The following is a 22,394-nucleotide window of genomic DNA, read 5'->3' on the forward strand; positions in this document are numbered from 1 at the left end:
TGTGGCACCTTGGGCAAGTGTCGTCTACTATAGCCCAAGACAGACCAATACCTTACAAGTGAATTTGATAGACAGAAACTGTATGGAAGTCCATTGTGTGTGTCATACATGTGCATGTGTGCATGCATGCCTGTCTGTCTTTGTGTTTGTCCCCCTCACCACTGGTGACATAAACAAACCAACTACTGTTGGTTTGTTTATGTCATCATAACTTAGCAGTTTGGCAAAAGAGTCTGATAGAATATGTACCAGACTTTAATAAAACATAAGTACTGAGGTTGATTTGTTCAACTGAACCCTTTGAAGCAGAGGCCTAACATAGCCACAATTCAATGACTGAAACAGGTAAACAATAAAAGATAAAATTTAATAGTAGTTCTTGTGGAATTTATCACCCAACAGATATTTTATTAAATAAAAATGTCAGTAATAAATAAAAGTTAATAAATAAAATTTATGTCTCCAAATTTGAAATTTAAAATTTTTAATCTGATAAACAAATATCAGAAAAGAATAGGGTATCAACCAACCTTCTTTGCCTAGTGACATTCCTGGTTTATAACCCATTTTCTGTAATAATGCAAATCCTTTGTTATCTTCACTGAGCTTTATACTTAAACCTTCTGTTCGCCTTTCTTTTTCACTTTCTTTCATATTCTTTCGTTTCAACTGGTTCTGTCTGTTGGCCTCTTTTGTTGCCTTCTCTACATGGTATTGTCGACTTGTTGCTTTAGACACAAGTCCTGGTCGTAAGTTAACACTAGAATGAAATCATCGCATGTATTAATTGATTCATCTGTAGTCCTATGTATGATAACATCCTATGACTGACTGGGTGATTAGGGAAACACTGGGAAATATATGTTATATAGTTATGGGTTTGTCTTGCTGCTCATTTCAAGCTGAATCCATTTGAAATGACCTAGGGTCAGCTAAATCAGTATTTCAGAAAGAAGTTAGGAATAGAGGTAAGTGTATTGAATCTAATGTTGTGAAAGTTTAATATGTATGTGTAAATACTTAAATATATATATATATATATATATATATATATATATATATATACACAGTGGGGGGAAAGAAATAAATATTCGTATATGTCAAAATTCTTTATTTATTTAATTTCTAATGAACATAAATGGGATATACCAATACTATATTTGCATACACATGCATAAACTAAGAATATGCAAAAGAAACTAATAAATTATAGTAACTAATGAATTTATATACAATTATAAATATTTAGGGGTGAAAAAAGTATTTGTACAGAATACATTTATGATTTCCTATGCCACAAAATACTGTTAAAATATTTTTTTTTTTACTAGAACTTTCTCGTTTGTTCCAATAATCTTATCAGTTGTCATTTTTAAGTGTCAAAACACTAGCTTCTTCATTCAGCATTAAGACAACATAAAGTAGTATCATAATAATGGAGAAAAGTAAAGAACTCACAAATTCAGTGAAAAACTTAATTATTGAACAGTGGAAAGCAGGTAAAAGTTACAGGAAAATATCAGAGACCCTTTGTATTCCATTTTCTACCATATCTTCAATTATTCAAAGATATAAAAAAATCGAGAACTGTTGAAAACAGAATAAGATCCGGTGCACCACGCAAGATTTCCCCTAGATCTTTAAGAAAAATGAAGCAAAGAATCGAAAAAAAATGCAATGATCACCAGAAAGGAGTTGCAAGAAGATTTGTTAGCTTCAGGGACTAGTGCTACACTACGAACAATCAGCAATGAACTTCATAGAAATGAACTGAAATCACGCTCTCCTAGAAAAACTCCGCTGTTGACTAAAAGGCATAGAGATGCCCGTTTAAAATTTGTTTATGAACATAAAGATAAATCTGATACATTCTGGGAAAATGTTCTATGGACAGACGAGTCGAAAATTGAATTGTTTGGAGTCATGTTTGGAGGAAAGATAGTACCGCCTATTCGCCAAAAAACACAATTCCTACCGTAAAGTTTGGAGGTGGCAGAAATACCCATTATTGACTGGGTTGAAAAAAGCTGCCAAAATTGTACTATGAATATTGAAAGTTAATCACTTAGATTGTATTGAACATATATAAGAAATGGCTGTTAACTTTCATGTAGACAATAGAGCCGTTTCCTTCTGGCCAATAGCATCATGGCTGCATATAAACTTTTGATCTATGATCTCTAGTATTTCAGTCTATAAATGAAGCAAACATCGCAGACTTTGGCTTATGCCTAGTACAAGGTAACTAAGTAAAAGTTAGGGGAAACCTAAAATCATATGTACTATAATTTATTAAACTTAAGTATTACAACAAGCAAAAATACAAATAGCTTTTCTTAGACGAATAGCCTGGTGGCTCAAAGATAGACATATAAAACAAATAAAAACAATATAATAATGCTATTAAAGTGCATACACAAATTTAATAGGAATACATAATAACAATCTATCTCTGAATAGCATACTTCTTACACGGAATAATGAAGGAGACAATTGTAATGAAGGAGACATTGTAAAACATGAAAAATAGTCCATGAATAATTTTGTTTTTAGCTTTCCTAGAACTTTCATTTAGTTTTATTGTGTCTGGGGAGAGTCATTCTGTCTTAATATCTTATTAACACTCACTGGTTCGAGTTCCACTCGTTCATTATTTTTTCCCTAAAACTTTTGTTGCTTCTTCCAATGTCTTCAATAGTTGTTGACTATGTCCATTATCAGAGCTGCATTTCTTCTTGTTTGTTTGTTTGTGTGCATGTGAGTGTGTCAGCACTCATGTGTATACACATATGTATGTATGTATGTATGTATGTGTGTGTGTGTGTGTGTGTGTGTGTGTGTGTGTGGTGTGTGTGTGTGTGTGGTGTGTGTGTGTGTATACATATATGTATGTATGCCTGTGTGTACATATATATGCATTCTGCATATTTATATCTTTATTGCCCACAGGGGGCTAAACATAGAGGGGACGAACAAGGACAGACAAAGGGATTAAGTCGATTACATCGACCCCAGTGTGTAACTGGTACTTATTTAATTGACCCCAAATTGATGAAAGGCAAAGTCGACCTCTGCAGAATTTGAAATCAGAACATAATGGCAGATGAAATACTGCTAACCATTTCACCTGGCTTATTCATGTGCATGTTTGTACTTGTATGCGCTATCTCCCTTAGACCGGGCACTTTTTCGGGTGGGGGACAGCACTATGTGCAACATTTTAGAAAAAGGTTTGTAGGTCTCTTGGCAGAGCACCTAGAGATTCAGGGCTATTTCCATGGTAATTACAGAAACATCAAATTGCTGGATCAGGTCATGAAGGTTACGGAAAGTGTTATTGGCCCAATTAATTAGGAACAGAATCAGATTAGATGAAACACAGTTTGTCTCTGTGCTGGGGAGAAGCATTACTGATGCTATCTTTATAGTCAGACAACTGCAGGAGAAGTATTTGGCTAAGAATAAACCATTGCATTTGGTGTTTGTTGACATGGAGAAAGCCTTTGACAGAGTACCCCACTGTGTTATATAGTGGGCTCTCAGGAAGCTGGAGGTAGACAAGTGACTTGTGAAAGATGTACAACTCATGTACAGAGATTCTGTCTGTAAGATGAGAGTTAACCATGAGTATAGTGATGAATTTAGTGTACAGGTAGGCATTCAGTTCTCAGTCCCCTCCTATTCATCATTGTCCTCCAGGCCATAACAGATCAATTCAAGACCAGCTACCCTGGGAACTGCTATATGCTAATGATCTTGCTCTTACAGCGGATTCTATAACAGAACTAGAAAAGAAATTCCAGGTGCTGAAGCCAGTTAAGCCACCACTGGACAATGACTTAGCTGCCCAAAACTTTGAAGTCACTGTCAACATTCTTATTTAAGAATGATAAATACACACACACACACACATCATTCACACACGGTAGTGTGTGAATAATATTCTTAAGGTCAACATTTACTCACTTGCAACCACTTCTAGGCTTTGTCACTAACTCTGTTTTTAACCAAATTAGATGATGTTTACATTATTAGATTGATCACATAATAAGCTACATTTCAGCTACAAAATTTGAAAATTGCTTTGTTAGAAAAAAAAATTTCAGTAAAATATGTGAGGTCAAAAACAGGTGAGTAATGCCTGAAATATTTTTTGTCTTTTAAAGAAATCTATATTTTATTTTAGCTTATATGATAGATCTTAGTGAGGTGAATCTATCCATATTACTTATATACAAAAATATTCAGTAGAAAAAAAGTACTGAGGCAAAAACCAGTGAAAAAAAAAGGAGATTAATGCCTGAAATCAACTTTGAATCCAAATATTATTATTTCAAAAGTAAACTATTTAAATTCAACTTTTCTGATAGATCTCCATTAAAGGAATCTGATGATGCCAATTATATATAAAAACACTTTTAAGTAAGAAACTTTTGGGGCCAAATGTGCTGAAAAAAGTGGTAACACCTAAAATGTTTTTTTACCTCAAATGATAGAACTCATCAAGACAAGTGTTGTGGTGCTAATCTTTTCAAAAAATATCATTTACACACAGTAAGTAGTATGTGAATGATATTCTTATGGTCAACATTTACTCACTCATGACCACTTCTAGTCTTTGTCACTAACCCAGTTTTTAACCGAAGTAGATGTTGTTTACACTTTTAGATTGGTCACATTATAAGCTACATTTTCAGTTCAAACATTTGAAAATTGGTTCACTAGAAAAAGTTCGAGTCAAATATGTGAGGTCAAAAGGGGGAGAATAACGCCTGAAATCAACTTTGAGTACAAATTTTTTTTTTTAAGAAATCATCATCATCATCTTCGTCATTTAACATCCTTTTCCATGCTAGCATGGGTTGGATGGTTTGACCGGGGTCTGGGAAACCAGGAGGCTGCACCAGGCTCCAGTCTGATCTGGCAGTGTTTCTACAGGTGGATGCCCTTCCTAATGCCAACCACTCTGTGAATGTAGTGGGTGCTTTTTATGTGCCACCAGCATGGAAGCCAGTCAAGGCGGCGCTGGCATCAGCCATGTTCGGATGGTGCTTTTTATGTGCCACTGGCATGGGTATCACAACTACAATTTCCATTTGGTTTTTATTTTGATGTTGATGTACGTGGCTTAATTCTCCTCAAGCACAGCAGGTCACGCTATGATCCAAGGTAAGCACAACAGGCCGTCCTGCGATCCAAGGTACTTTGAATGGGCTGGGGCTGCTATGTGAAGCTGGTGCAGGAAACAGCCATGAACTCGCGTTATTTGTTAGGTCTTCGCAGTCACAGCATATCTCCAGAGGTCTCGGTCTTTCGTCATTGCCTCTGTGAGGCCCAACGTTCGAAGGTCATGCTTGACCACCTCATCCCATGTCTTCCTGGGTCACTCTGAGCGAGAGACCCTTTGTCACCAGTAAGAGTAGAAGCTTTCTAAACTTTGCCCAGGCTATTCTTATTCTAGTGGTGACACTCTCTGAACATCCACATCCACTACCAACTTGGTCACCTAGGTAGCAGAAACTATCAACTACTTCTAGTTTCTCCCACTGGAGTGTGATGGAATCTTTTTTCTGAGTATCTGTGGTGTCTATTGCCTCTGTGCATCTGCCGCACACGAAACCTATCTTCTCAGTTAATTTTCCTTTGATGTTGCTGCACCTCTTATGCGTCCATAGCTTACACTGGGTACATGTTATGGACTTTCTACCTACACCCTTTCTACAGATCGAGCAGGGGCAATTACCTGAGTGGTTGTGTGATCAGTTCACTTTCCTACTTACTATAACTTTGGTCTTTGCTACATTGACTCTAAGACCTTTTGATTCTAAACCTAGCTTCCACAACCAAAATTTCTTTTCTAGTTCCGGTAGTGATTCCGCTATGAGGGCCAGGTCATTAGCATAGAGGAGCTCCCAGGAGCAACCTGTCTTGAATTCCTCTGTTATTGCCTGGAGGACTATGATGAATAAAAGGGGACTGAGGGCTGAACCTTGGTGGACTCCTACTTCTACCCAGAATTATTCACTATACTCATTGCTAATCCTAACCTTACTAACGGCCTCTCTGTATAGGGCCTGTACAGCCCTTATTAACCATTCGTCAATCTCCAGTTTCCACATCGCCCACCAGATAAAGGATCGGGGGACCCTATCAATGCGAAAGGTTCTTTAGCTTCCAAATCCTTCTTTTCTGGATTAGTCTGTTTCTTGGTACCCTTCTGGCCTCGAACCTAAAGTCACTAATGACTAGCCTATGCTGGGGGGTACATTCTTCACCCAGGAGGGTCTTTGTATTCAAGAGCAACCCTGCGCCCCGCTGTCTGGTGAGGATGAAATCAATCTGACTAGCAGAGTTCCCTGATTGATAGGTTATAAGGTGGCTGTCTGGCTTCCTGAAGTTAGTGTTGCAGATTAAAAGGTTACATGCATCACAGAACTCTAGTAGCCTTGTTTCCTCATCGTTTCGGGTGCCAATACCATGGCCACTGTGTTACCCCAGTGAAGATACCAGATTCCCACCCAACATGCCCATTAAAGTCTCCAGCCACAAAGATGACGTCATTGCCACTCATCTTTGAGGTAGAAGGGTATCGTAAAAGTGGTCCTTCTGATCATTTGGTAGCCCTGTATGTGGGCGTAGGTGGAGATAATTGTAGCTGTTCTGTTCTGTAGGACTAGCCTTAGCTTAAGCACTCTATCGCATACCCTTACAACCTCTATGACTTTATCCACCCATTTCTACGCAAGAGTATGTCAACAACCCCTACACCAACCATGTTACCTTGCCAGAAGACTTTATACCTATGTGCCTTGCCTTTGAGGACCCTAGCTGAAGCTCCTCTCCATCTTGTATGCAGCATACATCAACCCATCTCCTTTCAAGCATCTCCACAATCTCACTAGACCTACCTTTCAGTGTGCCAACATTGACAGTGCCAACTCTGAAAACTGGGAAGGTAATGTGGGGTGAGGTTTGGGGAGGAGGGATGTTATTCAGCACCTGAAAAGAAGAGGATTGTTGTGTTTGTTTTTTAGGCATGCTTCATCTGATCTCTCTTCCAACTTGACAACATTCAAGCATTCAAGCATGTTAAGATTGTTGCCCCTACTGGATGTAGGAGCCAGTGTTAGCAGTGTTGTATGCATAAGCATTATGGTCATCGAATGATGTAGATTTAAGCGGTGTAGCAGAAATATGGATATTCCAATGTTAGGTTAGGAGGAGGTCAACTGAAAATTGGTTGCGTTTGTCCAAGTAGAGGGAGATTGCGAGTATAATGGGGAAGGGTTCGGACAGAGAGAGAGGAAACAAGCTCTTTCCTACATTCCTACAAGCACACCCAAACACAGGAAGAAGCACGCATGGACAGCCGAATAGCTTTTACCTTTATTTCACAAGGCCAAGGAAAATTCCTGGGTAGTTGTTGGCATATATCTAGACAATGAAAATGGAACAAAAAAGAGCCAAACCTGGTTGCATTTGTCCCAGTAGAGAGATAGAGAAAGAGAGGGAGAGAGGTAGGGAAAGAGAGGGAGAGAGGGAGAGAAAGAGAGGGAGAGAGGTAGATAAAGAGAGGGAGAGAGATAGAGAAAGAGAGAGTGCAGGTAATATACAGAACAGCACCAGCGAGGAGTGGGAGTTGGGAGAAGTGATAACTGGTAGGGGTGGTAACAAATTTCTAGACAGAACGAAACGTAAGATAGCACCAGTGAGGAGGGGGAATTGGGAGAAGAGATAACTGGTAGGGGTGGTGACAGATTTCTAAACAGAACAAAACATAAGATAACCAGTTAAGTGGGTGGGTTGATGAGCAGCAGCACTGGCTGCATTTGTCCTAGGAGAGAGAAGTGCAGTTAATATATGGAGAATAGCCCATTGAGAAGGAGAGGTTGGAAGAATAGACACAGGCAATGGTGGTGGGAGAAGGGATATCCGGTGTAAATGGTGCAAAGATAGAGCTATCCAGTATTGGTGGTGGGGGCAGGAAAGAGCAGGCGCACCGCGAACAAGCAAAAATTTGTTTGGGGACAATGGGACGAAAATATGGAAATAAGAATGAGGAAAATTAAGCAAGCAAATTTTATTTGGGGACAGAAGGACGAAAATATGGGAATAAGAATGTGAATTGAAACGAGGAGAAATGAGTAATTATCTTCACAAAATTACAAGAGATAAAACTAAAATTATATTTGAGGGGACATTTTCAATGGTTAGCTCATGAAAACAAGCTGTTAGTAAATAATACATTTAAAGTGTGAGTGGTGAATGAAGTACGAGGGACAGAAAGAAAAAACGAGAAAAATCTTAGCTTCTGGACATCATTTGGTGAAGATATATCTCAACGACAGACATCTATCCATGTTAGTTATATGCAAAAAAATTCAGTAGAAGAAAGTACTGGGTTAAAAACCAGTGAAAAATAAGGGTATTAACACCTGAAATTGACTTTGACTCCAAAAATTTCTCTTCTTTCAAAAGAAAACTATACTTAATTAAATTTTTCTGATAGATCTTGACTACTGGAATCCCACGAAGCTAATTATATTTTTTTTTAAATTTCAATAAAAACTACTGGGGCTAAATGTGCTGAAAATAGTGGTAACACTTAAAAAGCAAGTTGAAAGCATAAACATTTTGTTTTGTGTAAAAAATTTTGTTTTTGTTTAGCTCATATGATAGAACTCATCAACCCAAGTGTCATGGTGCTAATCTTTTCAAAAAATATTCGAAATGTAAAAAGTTATTATATAAGCTAAATGTGCCAAAAGTACGTAAAACAATTTTCAAGTAATATTATCACATATTACAGTACTAATATGACAAGCTGGCAGAGTTGTTAACATGCAGGGTGAAACCTTCATGGTATTTTGTCTCTACATTTTCAGTTCAAATTCCACTAAGGTCGTCTTTGCTTTTTATCTTTTCTGTACTTGATAAAATGAGTATCACCTGAGCTTGAGGTCAATGTAATCAATTTCCTTCCCCTCCGGATTTGATAGCCTTCTGCCAAAATTGGAAACCAATATTGTAAAATGTTTGATTCAATTTAGTATTTAGGTATCTTGCAAAGACCTACCTCATATTCTTGAATACACTATATTGTAATAAATATCATTCACACACAGCAGTGTATGAATAATATTCTTAAGGTCGACATTTACTCACTCACAACCACTTCTAGGCTTTGTTACTAATTCAGTTTATTACCAAATTTGATGATGTTTATACATTTTTAGATTAGTCACCTCCTAAGCTACATTTTGAGCTACAAAATACGAAATTTGATTCAATAGGAAAAAAGGTGAAATTTCAAATATGTGAGGTCAAAATGGGGAGAATAATACCTGAAATCAACTTCAGGGTATATACACATGACACTGCATACATACTTTCATAGATACACACACACACACACAAACACTCACATAAGTTACTTTTAAAATGCCCATGAAGGGAAGCAAAGGTGTGACAAATATATAGCTTTAAGGAGAGAGAAGGTAAGATGACAACAATTGATGATTCTTTTCTGCTGTCCATCATAAATAAACACTTATACACAGACACACACACATACATACATTTGTACATACATACATACTTATTGCAGAAAAGGGTTACTGAGGTTTAAAGTTTAATCATTTTCACCCTAATCAGAAAACAGGATTCAGAAGTTGACATTTTCTGCATGATACTTAACTATCACAAAATGAGGGGGGAATTTTTATCAAACAAAAGCAAACCATTACAATGACCAAAGTTGTGAGGAATTCTGGAGTTTTAATAAGTTTTTTATTTGCTTTTAAACTTTAATTCAATATTAAGAGTAGCAGAATATAGATTATTATTTCTTAGGGTAAATTGACAAGGGTTTTGCTTTCAGACAGTATGATTGGATTTTCAGAGTAGCAGGATTCAGATTTTTTATTTTCAAGCAAGTTGACAAGAACAGTAGCTAAATTGCAGGCTTTATTTTTATTTTGCATAAATTTCAACTAACACTAACTTTGCCCTAACAAGGGCAGGTGACTTCTCTTGCCTTACGATGGATACATTGGCTATTTTTTGCATTTTTAAAAATTTTATATTAGCCATGGCTTTACTATTCTCTTCTTACTATATAGTTGATATATTTTCATATCTCTTCTTGCTAGCTCTTCTTACTATATTTAGAGATAGCTAATTTATTTCTGGATTTTATAATAAAATTAGTATTACATTATTAATCACTATCATATAGAAAATTATCTTTCATGAATTTTCACACTTTTTTTTGGCATGTTCATATTATGCACTTTGTTTTAATATAAGAATTTTATACACAGGATCTAATATTTTTTACTATTATAATTACATTTTTCATTATCCTAAAAAATTAATTTTAAAGGAAATAATTATACAGGCAAGTTTCATTTAATTCAAATATTTTTCAACAAAAGAATATTTATTAGTTTAATAACACTGCCTGGAAAAAAAGGGGGATTACAATGAAAAATGCAGGTGCATTCTTAAGTTATTACACCTGGAAAAGTACAGAACAAGATTTCTACAGTAGAATTTGCCTAATTTGTCACATCTAAAGGAAAGTGAGAAGTATTTAAAATTAAAATTCTACTGTACTTAAAATATTGCAGCTGAGAATAACATTTTTTTAAATTAAAACACAGTATATTAAGTAAATTTGAGATTATTTATTTTATTTAAATTAAGAATCTAAAAAACTAGTAAATCTTTAAAAACAAAGTACAAAAATAATCAAAAATAAATTTGAACAAAAAGATTTTCTAAAATCATGTCTTTTGATATATACAATTAAAATAGTCATTTAATTTAGTTGTATCAAGTACAAACGAATGGCGGTGCCCCAGCATGGCCACAGCTCGTGAGCTGAAACTAGATAAAATGAAAAAAAAAATGAAAAAACAATAAAATAAGATTTTTTTTCACTTGAACTGAAAATCCTATTACACTAAAAAAAAATTGATTGCAGTAGAATGGTCATTAAATTGTTTCAAATCAACCATATGCTGTCAATTCTTCCACATTAAAAAAAAAATTTAATCTGATAAATAAATCATTAGTAAAATTTATTAGTTGGCATTAATACAGTAGAATTAGCCTAATTCGTTACTTCACCTAAAAATACTGCTTTATCCAAAAATAAGCCCATGGGCTTCAGTACAGACTTAAATAATTTTTTTCTGAAAATAACAAAAATTACTGGGGCTATAACATGAAAAGAGCTTCTTAAAATCAGATGGGCTTATTTTTGGCAAAACCCAGGAATGTTTTTATAATTTTTGTTTTAATAAGATATACTAAATTTTAAAAATGTTATTCTTGGCTGCAATAAGTACTGTAGAATTTTAATTTTAAGCACTTCTTACTTTCCTTTAGAGGTGACAAATTAGGCAAATTCTACTGTAGAAATCTTGTTCTGTACTTTTCCAGGTGTAATAATTTAAAAATATTAACATGCATGCATCCACATTTTTCATTGTAATATATGTTAGGGCGGCGAGCTGGCTGAAATGTTAGCATGCCGGGTTAAGCAGTATTTTGTTTGCTGAAACGTTAGCATGCTTAGCAGTATTTTGTTTGCTGAAATGTTAGCATGCTTAGCAGTATTTTGTTTGCTGAAACGTTAGCATGCTTAGCAGTATTTTGTTTGCTGAAATGTTAGCATGCTTAGCAGTATTTTGTTTGCTGAAACGTTAGCATGCTTAGCAGTATTTTGTTTGCTGAAACGTTAGCATGCTTAGCAGTATTTTGTTTGCTGAAATGTTAGCATGCTTAGCAGTATTTTGTTTGCTGAAACGTTAGCATGCTTAGCAGTATTTTGTTTGTCTTTATGTTCTGAGTTCAAATTCCACCGAGGTTGACTTTGCCTTTCATCTTTTCGGGGTCAATAAATTAAGTAACAGTTGTGTACTGGGATCGATCTAATTGATTGCCCTCTCCCCCCAAATTTCGGGCCTTATGCCTAGAGTAGAAATGAATATACATATATGTTTAATATTTTCTTCCTTATAACTTGATCTTTAGATAGAATAGAAATTTACAGTCAAGCTGACTCTTTTCTTTTCTATTGTCTATTTCTTTATGTATTTTTTATTTTGATTGTAATTGTATTTTGTCTGTCGTTATATCTATGGGTTTAGTTTTGTCTGTAAACTGCTGGGAGTGACACATCACTCAGGGTATACATTATCAAACTGAGTGAAATGAGAAGAGAAGCTAATGAAGAACTTATTTAAACAATCACCTTGAATGTAAAATAGTGATTGCACAACATCTCACCTATGTACTACAGGTGTAAGAATGCAGTGAAACAATTGTAGTGATTTTTTATAAAAAATGTTGTTAAATCCATTTACTTTCATATATATACATATATAATGCATGCACACATACACAAACACACATATAGTGTATTAAGAGAGGAATTAAGCACAAAGAGGAATTAGATGCAGTGTGCTAGAGAGAAGACTGCACTTGTTTGGTTATGTGATGTGGATAGATACTGACAGTACCAATCTCTCAAAGTGGATGGAACTCATGGAAAAGGGAAACCCATGAAGGCATAGGATGAAGTATTGAAGAAAGGACAACCTCAGGACACTGAACCTTTCAGATGAGATGACAAAAGGCTAAGATGCCTGGCACCTTACTGGTCCTCCACAGCAGAGGTGTTAAGGCCACTCCCCCTGGAGAAGAGGATTGGCCTGCAAGAGTCCTGTGCTAGTGCCATGTAAAAGTGCTTGTGTTGGTACCAAGTTAAAAGCACCCATCACACACTGTAAAGTGGTTGGCATTAGGAAGGGTATCTAGTTGTAGAAACCAAACTAAATCAGATTGGAACATGGTGCAGCTCTGCAGCTTGCCAACTTTGGTCAAACCATCCAACCCCAACCAGCATGGAAAACAGATGTTAAAGAATGATGATGATGATATAATATACATATAGTGCATGTGGGTGGTAAATTGAATTGAGTAATAACCATGCAGAGCTTGAGAAAACTTTTTTGTCTTACTGAGGATAAGAGAACATCTATAGTGCTAATGCCATGAAAAAATTCACACAGTATATTCAGTAAAGTGGTTGGTGTTAGGAAGGGTATTCAACCATAGAAACCATGCCAAAATAATACATAGTCCTCCAACTTTTTGGATCTTGTTGGTGGCTAAATTGTTAGGGTATTCAACTCATGATCATAATGTTATGTATTTGATTCCTGGTGACACATTGAGTCCTTGAGCAAGACACTTTGTTTCACATTGCACAGTTCACTAAAAAATGAGTTGCACCTGTAATTCAAAGGCCCAGCCTTATCACATTCTATATCACACTGAATGTTTTTGATAACTACATTAAGAATATGCATGTTTGTGGAGTGCTCAGCCACATTCACATGTGTAACTGACAGAATGACTATTACAGTATATACATAAAAAAAGTGCAGGTGTGGCTGTGTATTAAGATGCTTGCTTCCAAACCACATGGTTCTAGTTTCAGTCCCACTTTGTGACACCTTGGGCAAGTGACTTCTACTATAGTCTTGGGTCAACCAAAGCCTTGTGAGTGGATCAGCCCATCGTATGTATGTAAGTATGTATGTATGTATGGATGGATGCATGCATGTATGTATGTATGTGTGTATGTGTGTGTGTATGTATGTATGTATGTGTATCTTTGCATTTCTATTTGTCCCCTTACCACCACTTGAAACTGGTGTTGATTTGTTTACATCCCATAACCTGGCAGTTCAAAAGAGACTGATAAAATAAATAACAGGCTTTAAAAGTCAATTCGTTCAACTAAAAATATCTCTTCAAGATAGTACCCCAGCATGGCCAGTCTAATGACTGAAACAAGTAAAAGATAAAAGATTTAATCGATGCCAGCATGGAAAATAGACATATGATGATGATGATGGATGATGACATCAGCAACTTGGAATGCAGAGATAAGCAATCCCTGAAAATGAAACTTTTGACTTGATCCACACTGCAAGCTGTTTAAACACTTGGCTTACTTTCACACTATGAATATATGGATATGACTCCATATACACAGTGATCTCTTTATCATCATCATTTTATATCTCGTTATATATAACATTGATGTATACACTTCCTACCATCTCCTTTTCCCTGGGCACTGTCCCTGCACCCATGCCATCCAGTCAAGTATTCCTCACATCACCTTACCTGCCACCTTTTAACAACCATCCCTCTTTGACACATATTACATCCTCTAACTCTTTTTTTGCTACCAGCAACAGCCTTCCTTCCTTCCTTCTATCCCTCATTTTCCTTATTATCTCTTTCCATGTGCCTCTAGCTATTCCCCCTGCACCCTTCTCTGCTATGTTTGATCTTAACACCTCATATTTCATCACATATCCGTCATCATTCTCAGTGCTCTCTCATGTCTGCTACCACACCTACCCCCTATAGCTACTCTTTATATACCTCTACATCTCCATCCCCACCACTCCTATGCCTTGCTCATCATCTCCTTCTCCCTGAACTATCATCTTTGAGCTACTACAATCTCTCTCGTCTCACCCACTACTTCTGTGCGTCACTCACTACATTCACTTCTACCCCCATCTCTAACAATTTGGTACTCTTCCCTTACAGTTTTATAACTGCCTCTCTGCTCCTATTCTACTTCCCATATTATCTCTTGCTTCTTAAGGGTTTTGCTCTCATCTTACCTTTACCCAGATACTTCTAGCCACTCTTATATAAATGTATCTTCTCTACAGCAAGACACTCTGCTTGTCCTTGACATAAAAACCATCCCTCCAATCAGTATGGTTGGTTATAAGAAGGGCATCCAGCCAAAGAAACCAAACCAAAAGTGAAATATATGAGTAAGATGTAACCACCAACCTACCTAGAACAGCAGAAACTCTATGTAAGAACTGATGCAGATTGTGGCAATCCATCTCACCCTTGCAAGTATGGAAATGCCCTGATTTCATTTACTTTGCCCTCTTTTTTCTTTGGTGATAATTTCTGAAGCAATATGTCGACCATTATTATATGGAAAACTTGAATTGAGATACACTGAAGTAAATAATCAATGAATTTTGAAACAAGATGACTGATTGGGTCTGAAAATTTTGGAAGAGAATAATTTGTTTACATCTATAGTCAAGTAGTGTCACTTAATTTTCAACCTGACTAGTATTATTGTGATTGATATGCATTGTAACATTAAAAATTATTGGAAAGCAGTTTTATAAGACATATGTTTGCATCACATGCCAGTAACCTAAAGCTTGATCTAGTGTATACTGTAACACCTGATGCACTACATACCATTTAAAACCTGATCTTGTGTATGAGATGCAGACTAATCTGAGAGAAAAGTGAATGTTAAATGAATTTTTAAAAACAAAAAATCAAATCAAATCAAATCAAATCAAAACAAATCAAAATAGATGAACATCAATGGAATTTGTATCTTTGTGGTACCAGTCCCGGTGGCACACAAGAAATCCATCCGAACGTGGCCGTAGCCAGTACCGCATCGACTGGCCATCGTACTGTGGGCACATAACAAACACCATCCGATCGTGGCCGTTCGCCAGCCTCATCTGGCACCTGTGTCGGTGGCACATAAAAACACCATCCGAAGACCCGGCAAGACTAGTCAGGCCATAACCCGTGGCCCCTACCTGGGACGTAGTCAGTCCACTTGTGCATACCTTCCTTCTTGTGATACTTGTGAAGGCCTGTTGAGGCAAATCAAAATCAAATCAAAACAAATCAAAATAGATGAACATCAATGGAATTTGTATCTTTGTGGTACCAGTGCCGGTGGCACACAAGAAAACCATCCGAACGTGGCCGTAGCCAGTACCGCACCGACTGGCCTCCGTGCTGTGGGCACGTGCCGGTGGCACACAAGAAAACTATCCGAATATGGCCGTAGCCAGTACCGCACCGACTGGCCTCCGTGCTGTGGGCACATAACAAACACCATCCGATCGTGGCCGTTCGCCAGCCTCATCTGGCACCTGTGTCGGTGGCACATAAAAACACCATCCGAAGACCCAGCAAGACTAGTCAGGCCATAACCTGTGGCCCCTACCTGGGACTTAGTCAGTCCACCTGTGCATACCTTCCTTCTTGTGACACTTGTGAAGACCTGTTGAGGCAAGTGAAAATCAAATCAAATCAAATCAAATCAAATCAAATCAAAACAAATCAAAATAGATGAACATTAATGGAATTTGTATCTTTGTGGTACCAGTGCCGGAGGCACACAAGAAAACCATCCGAAAGTGGACGTAGCCAGTACCGCATCGACTGGCCTCCGTGCTGTGGGCACGTAACAAACACCATCCGATCGTGGCTGTTCGCCAGCCTCATCTGGCACCTATGTCGGTGGCACATAAAATCACCATCCGAAGACCCGGCAAGACTAGTCAGGCCATAACCCGTGGCCCCTACCTGGGACGTAGTCAGTCCACCTGTGCATACCTTCCTTCTTGTGACACTTGTGAAGACCTGTTGAGGCAAGTGAAAATCAAAACAAATCAAAATAGATGAACATCAATGGAATTTGTATCTTTGTGGTACCAGTGCCGGTGGCACACAAGAAATCCATCCGAACGTGGCCGTAGCCAGTACTGCATCGACTGGCCTCCGTGCTGTGGGCACGTAACAAACACCATCCAATCGTAGCCGTTTGCCAGCCTCATCTGGCACCTGTGTCGGTGGCACATAAAAACACCATCTGAGCGTGGCCGTCTGCCAGCCTCGTCTGGCACCTGTGTCGGTGGCACATAAAAAACACCATCCGAGCGTGGCCGTTCGCCAGCCTCATCTGGCACCTGTGTCGGTGGCACATAAAATCACCCATTACACTCTCGGAGTGGTTGGCGTTAGGAAGGGCATCCAGCTGTAGAAACACTGCCAGATCTGACTGGCTTGGTGCAGCCTTCGGGCTCCCCAGACCCCAGTTGAACCGTCCAACCCATGCTAGCATGGAAAGCGGACGTTAAATGATGATGATGATGATGATGATGAAAAGTGATAAATGGACCTAATATCATTAATTAATTTTCAAATCTATCATTAAGAAAGGCATAAAGTCACACAAACTCAATTAAATAAGAATCTAATTGTGTGCAATGAGTACCAATGTCACATCTATTTCTTCATTTTTGCACAATACCACAGTGCTTCAACATGGTCTGTAGTTGCAAGCATAACTGGATCAATGAAATGCAGGCTGTTATTAACCTTCAGGTACTGAAAAACCAACGTAATTGATGGTGTTGTATGACACCTAGAGATGGTTTAAAACTGTTGTTACTTGGAAAATATAATGTTGCAGAATATCTGGCAGCATTGCAGTTATTTCATCATTTAGTGCAACCAGAAGACACCTAGATCTAACTTCAAAACATCCAAAAACCTATTGAATTTTCACAAAATAGTCTACATTGTGCCTGAGTGACAAATGTGCTTTCATCAGTTTTAACAGTGACACTGACTCACCAGTTTGAAGTAGATTTTGTGTAACACGCTCTGTGCATATATCACAGCAGTAGTTCTAGTTCATTACAGTCTCTAATGCTACTTGACACTCAAAGGCTATTGCTTCTATAATCACTATGCTATACACACAATGATATAGGCGATTGTCAACCAGCACAGAAGGTTGTTTTCTTAGGAAAATCATGTCTGAACAACCAGATCAAGATCAAAGTCAAGAAGAAGCCAGATTTTGTGTATTTAATGATAATCATTCTCTTCTGTTAACATTTGATACACTTAGGTAGTTAGTTAATAGCCATGTTTTACTCACATTGATTAGTAATGTAAGCAAATTATTCAATAATAACAATGTTACACTGGCTATTTTAAATTATCAAGCCAGCACTCTATTGTCCAATGTCTTAATCTTGTAGGAAACTCTCAGTAAGATACAAGTTTCAGTTAGGAAGAATATCTTCCAGTCCAACATAGATAGACAGCTGTAACAGAGAACAGAAGATTGTTGTTGTTTAGCCCCAATCAAGCAACTTTTTTAATCATAAACTAATGAGTAGGTCAAAAAGTTCATTTGGTCTTTTAAGCAAAAACAAGGTACAAGTTTTAAAACACAAAGAGATTTATTCGATCAGAGACATAATTACTGGTTTGTTTTGATATTTTCTGCAACCTTGTGGGCAGATCTTTTATTCCCTGCTCAAAGAATTTCCTGTCTTTACAGGTAAAAAAAACTCTTCCAGATGAAATTTTACATCCTCTTCAGAGTTGAAGGTATGTCTATTCAATGAATTCTGAAGAGACCAAAATAGGTGGAAATCTGATGGTGCAAGGTGAAGTGAATGTAGTGTCAATAATGTTTGTTTTAATTCTCTATTTTCAGAGTGATCCCAAACACACAAAATACAACCTGTCTCATTGTAAGTTCTCGTTGAACTACAGTAAATTGTCATATATCTAACGTGTACACATGCACAAGCGATACACTGGAGTCAGCTATTCACAAACGGGGTTCAAAATCTTCCCTTGGTTTAATGTAGGCGGTTCTATCACAACTTATCAATAGAAATGCACAAGAGCAGAGATGAGACACATGTCCCAAACAGTTGTCATATTCATCCAAGCTCATCTGAATTGTCAAAGCCAGTACCGGTTTTTAAGATGGACAGTGCCACACATCCAGAGGGCTAAGCCAATCACACAGGAAACAACATCTGAAACCCAACTGACAACCCAATTCTGACATGGGCAAAAGGCCCTCTGACACCTCACCAGCCAGACAGACATGCTTCAAGCCAACAAACAGCTTCTATAGTCGAATTAGGTAAGTGACTACCCTCTGAGTGCACTGAGTGTCGCAGTGGTGCTCTCTCTTCAAGCCTATCCTCTGAATGTAGGCCATTTCCCTCCTGACACCAAGCTTTTGTGGACTAAGCCACATGCTTAGGGGGTACATCCATCAGCCCAGTAATCACTCACCAACAGTCTAGTTGGATCATAACTGCACCTAAACATCTGGTGTATTAAGGTGGATGGTGCCACCAGGATCTAGTCAACTGCTCGCCAAGGGGAAATAAGAGGCACACCAATGTATTCTGAATGCACATTTTGATGGTCGGGCATTACACCCAGTTAACGAGTCAAGGTCAGCAGAGTAAGTGGATCATAACTACACTTTAATGCCTGGTGTATTAGGGTGGATGATGCCACCAGGGTCATTGGGCATCGCAGTGGTACCGGATCTGACCAGCTTCCCGCCGAGGAGTCAGCGACCCTGAAGCAGATCAACGGCAGCCAGAGTAGCCTCAAACGCCAAGGTGGTCAGATCATAACACGGGGGTAGCTCCAACCGTCACTATACCCCGGGGTGGGATTTTTTTCAATACTCCATGATGACCAATCAACATTGTGAGCCCTGCTTTTACAACTTAGCCAGTTCGTCACATCGAAGCCTTGATCCAAAGTGGCTGGTCGTCACATGGAGGCCTCGTCTGAATTAACAGATTCCGGCGCTTTTAGTTGACTCAATGTGGAAGGACCACATCGGTATGGTTGCCCCTTCCCAACACAGCTGCAATCATGGGTGAAAGTTCTCTAACTTGCAACAAGGTAATGCAGAGCACTTGAAGTTTAGTGTTGACAAAAACTGATTTTTTTAGGAAAGGAATATGAAAACAAAAATGCCTGGAAAGCAACAGGGGGTGTGGGGAGAGGCCTTTGGAAAATTCACATGATCCAATGCTTTTCCCTTATAACTTTTAGGAAAATGAGCTTTTTTAACGATTATAAAGAAATTTGTGGGGAAAATCTTTTCTAAGAAGGTGGAGAGAGGACTTCGAAAAATTCACAAGATCTGATGTTTTTCCCTCGCAACTTTGAGGAAAATGGATATCTTCCTACTTCATACCCACGTAGGAAACCTATCTGAAATCAAATGCGTGGAAAGCAACGAGGAGGGGGGTGCTTCGGAAAATTCACAAGTTTCACAAGATCCGAGTTTTCCCCTGGTAACTTTAACCCTTTAGTGTTTAAACCGGCCACATCTGGCCAGAATATTATCCTTCTTTTATGTTCAAACTTATGAATATTCAGCCTCTCATACCTACCCTACAATGTCATTCTAAAAATAAATAATCACATCATCAAAATCTTGAAGCTATGAGACAAGGCACAATTAATTCAAAACAATGAGAATAAATAAGTATTACATTTGACAAAGTAATCCGAACACTAAAGGGTTAAGGAAAATGAATATCTTTTAATGAAATTGTATATAGATACCTTTTAAACAGCATGCATTACGGATGCCTAATGTGCCGCAAACCCTTTATTTTTCTTCGGAAAAAGTGGGAAGGGACAGGAATTATTGGAAAATGTTTTTTTTTTTTTTTGATGAATGAATTACAAATATGTCACAAAACACTTTATTGTCCGGAAAATGGGGGTTGTTTCTTCCTTTAAAATTTTAACAAGTACCCCTTTATAAAAATTAGTGGTAACGAAGTCTGGACAGGAGAGAGGAAGATGATACAAAATCCTTATAAAAACCACGTTAGAGAAAGAGTGATACAAAATCCCTATAAAAACCACGTTAGTGTTTGTGTGAAACAAGTATTATATTAAAACAAAATAACTTTTACATATCTCTTTAAAATCATTAGTTTTCAAATGGTATCTAATGTTTACACTTTTCTTTAGCAAATTTTCGTGCCGAAATTTTAATCGGGTAAACTAGTACGTTTCAATTTTGTGTGGAGAGACAGCTTTCATGTAATATACTTTGTGTAGCTAAACTTCGAATGGCATAACAATGTCATGGGTTAAATGGATCGAGTGACGTATGTATGTATATATGTGTGTGTGTGTGTGTGTGTGTGTGTATAGTAGAAGGACCCGAACCCTCAAAGGGTTCCCTGAGGAGTAGCCTAATTTGTGATTTCAAAAGGATTATATTTTCCTCAGTTACAAGGGCAAAACTCGGATCTTATGAATTTTCCGAAGACCTCTCCCCACACACCACCTTGCTTTCCGGGAATTTTTGTTTTCATATTCGTTTCCTACACCTTTTTTTTTTTTTCGATTTCGTTTCCAGGTAATGATGTCAACATTAACCAAATACAGCAATCTGTTCTCCCTATTCAAGACTGTCAGGTAGCAATTAGGAGATATTTGGCTATTATTCTATCAATTCAGACGACTAAGTAGAAGCTCTTCTGCCGTGATCTCCGATCGACAACTAAGAAAATGTACCGAACACATTAATATATAGATACTATTGTAATATGAGGGCCCAAAAATCAGGAAGCGAGATAATAAAAGATAATTAAAAAAGACTGAAAACAAACGAAATTAGAAAATGGTGCTATTACGTTACATAGTGAATTATTTTTAGAATATATCAACGATGAATTTAATTCAAATGATAAATTTGTTAGTAATACTTAGAACTTCATATACCCGTTAATTGACGTTTCCACCAATATGAAAACACCCGCAAAAAGTGTAAACAATCTTTCAAAATCATGTGTTGTATTCCCGTAACGTTAATTACACAAAAATGATACCCTTTACGCTCAATACATAAAGAGCACTTTCAATTGAATAAATATATATTTCTTCTTATAAATACTTTTCTTGTTAAATCTTTCGACACTTGTGGAACAGAACCCAATATAACAACTACCTAATATTTGTGTATATAGATTTTGGTGAGCAGTAGAAAACCCGAGAGATTTTTCTATACTCATGTAATTCATTTTGAATTCATACCTTGTTGCAATCGACTTTACATTCTAGGGCTGATAAAATAAATACATGCCTAAGTACTAAATTGCATACTAAAGTAAGTACTATATTAACAAAGACGCACTCTACCATTATACTTGGTCTACGTCAATTCAATATTTTACTTCACGCTAAAGCGATCTTACAATTGCATTTAGTTTCACTTTGTTACCCACGTTAGATAATGATCGAAAGACCGCCCCTCTGGTGATACTAATAAAGTCAGTTGCATAATTTTACATAACCGTCAGCTTCAATTAATGGATAGAGCAGTGATATGTCAATTGGTTTTAGCGACAGAAGTCAAACTAACTGACAAATATAAAAATGGATAGAACAAAGATATTAAAAGTACTTCAGTACAACGTGGAGGAATTTTAACATAGTTAATTCTACTTTTATACACGCAACTGAAAATGTTCGTTTTTCCATATATAGAGAAGAGGTTTGCGCATAGTTTGTAAGTACCATGCACGGAAGTCTACACACTTGAGTCACTTCGTGACTTTTGATTTAATAAATAAAACGGAGAACAAAGAATGCACTGGGTTTGAAATTGTATCTGTAAACAGACACATCGTTATTTTAAAGAAGTA

General features: G+C 37.3%; 1 protein-coding gene across 3 annotated transcripts in view; it reads right to left on the reverse strand.

Moving 5' to 3' along the window:
* The window catches only part of LOC115217356 (G patch domain-containing protein 11), a 55,021-nt gene that overhangs the window by 32,456 nt on the left and 171 nt on the right, over positions 1 to 22,394 (reverse strand). For 2 of the 3 annotated variants that reach the window (XM_029787026.2, XM_029787024.2), the window contains exon 2: positions 531 to 760. In XM_029787026.2, coding sequence (XP_029642886.1) covers positions 531 to 760 — 230 coding nt within the window. Of the gene's footprint in view, positions 1 to 530; positions 761 to 20,658; positions 20,789 to 22,394 lie in introns of those variants that run through there. The other variant, XM_029787025.2, reaches the window with a different exon arrangement.

This window comes from Octopus sinensis, linkage group LG11 (genome assembly GCF_006345805.1).
Source record: "Octopus sinensis linkage group LG11, ASM634580v1, whole genome shotgun sequence".
NCBI lineage: Eukaryota > Metazoa > Mollusca > Cephalopoda > Octopoda > Octopodidae > Octopus > Octopus sinensis.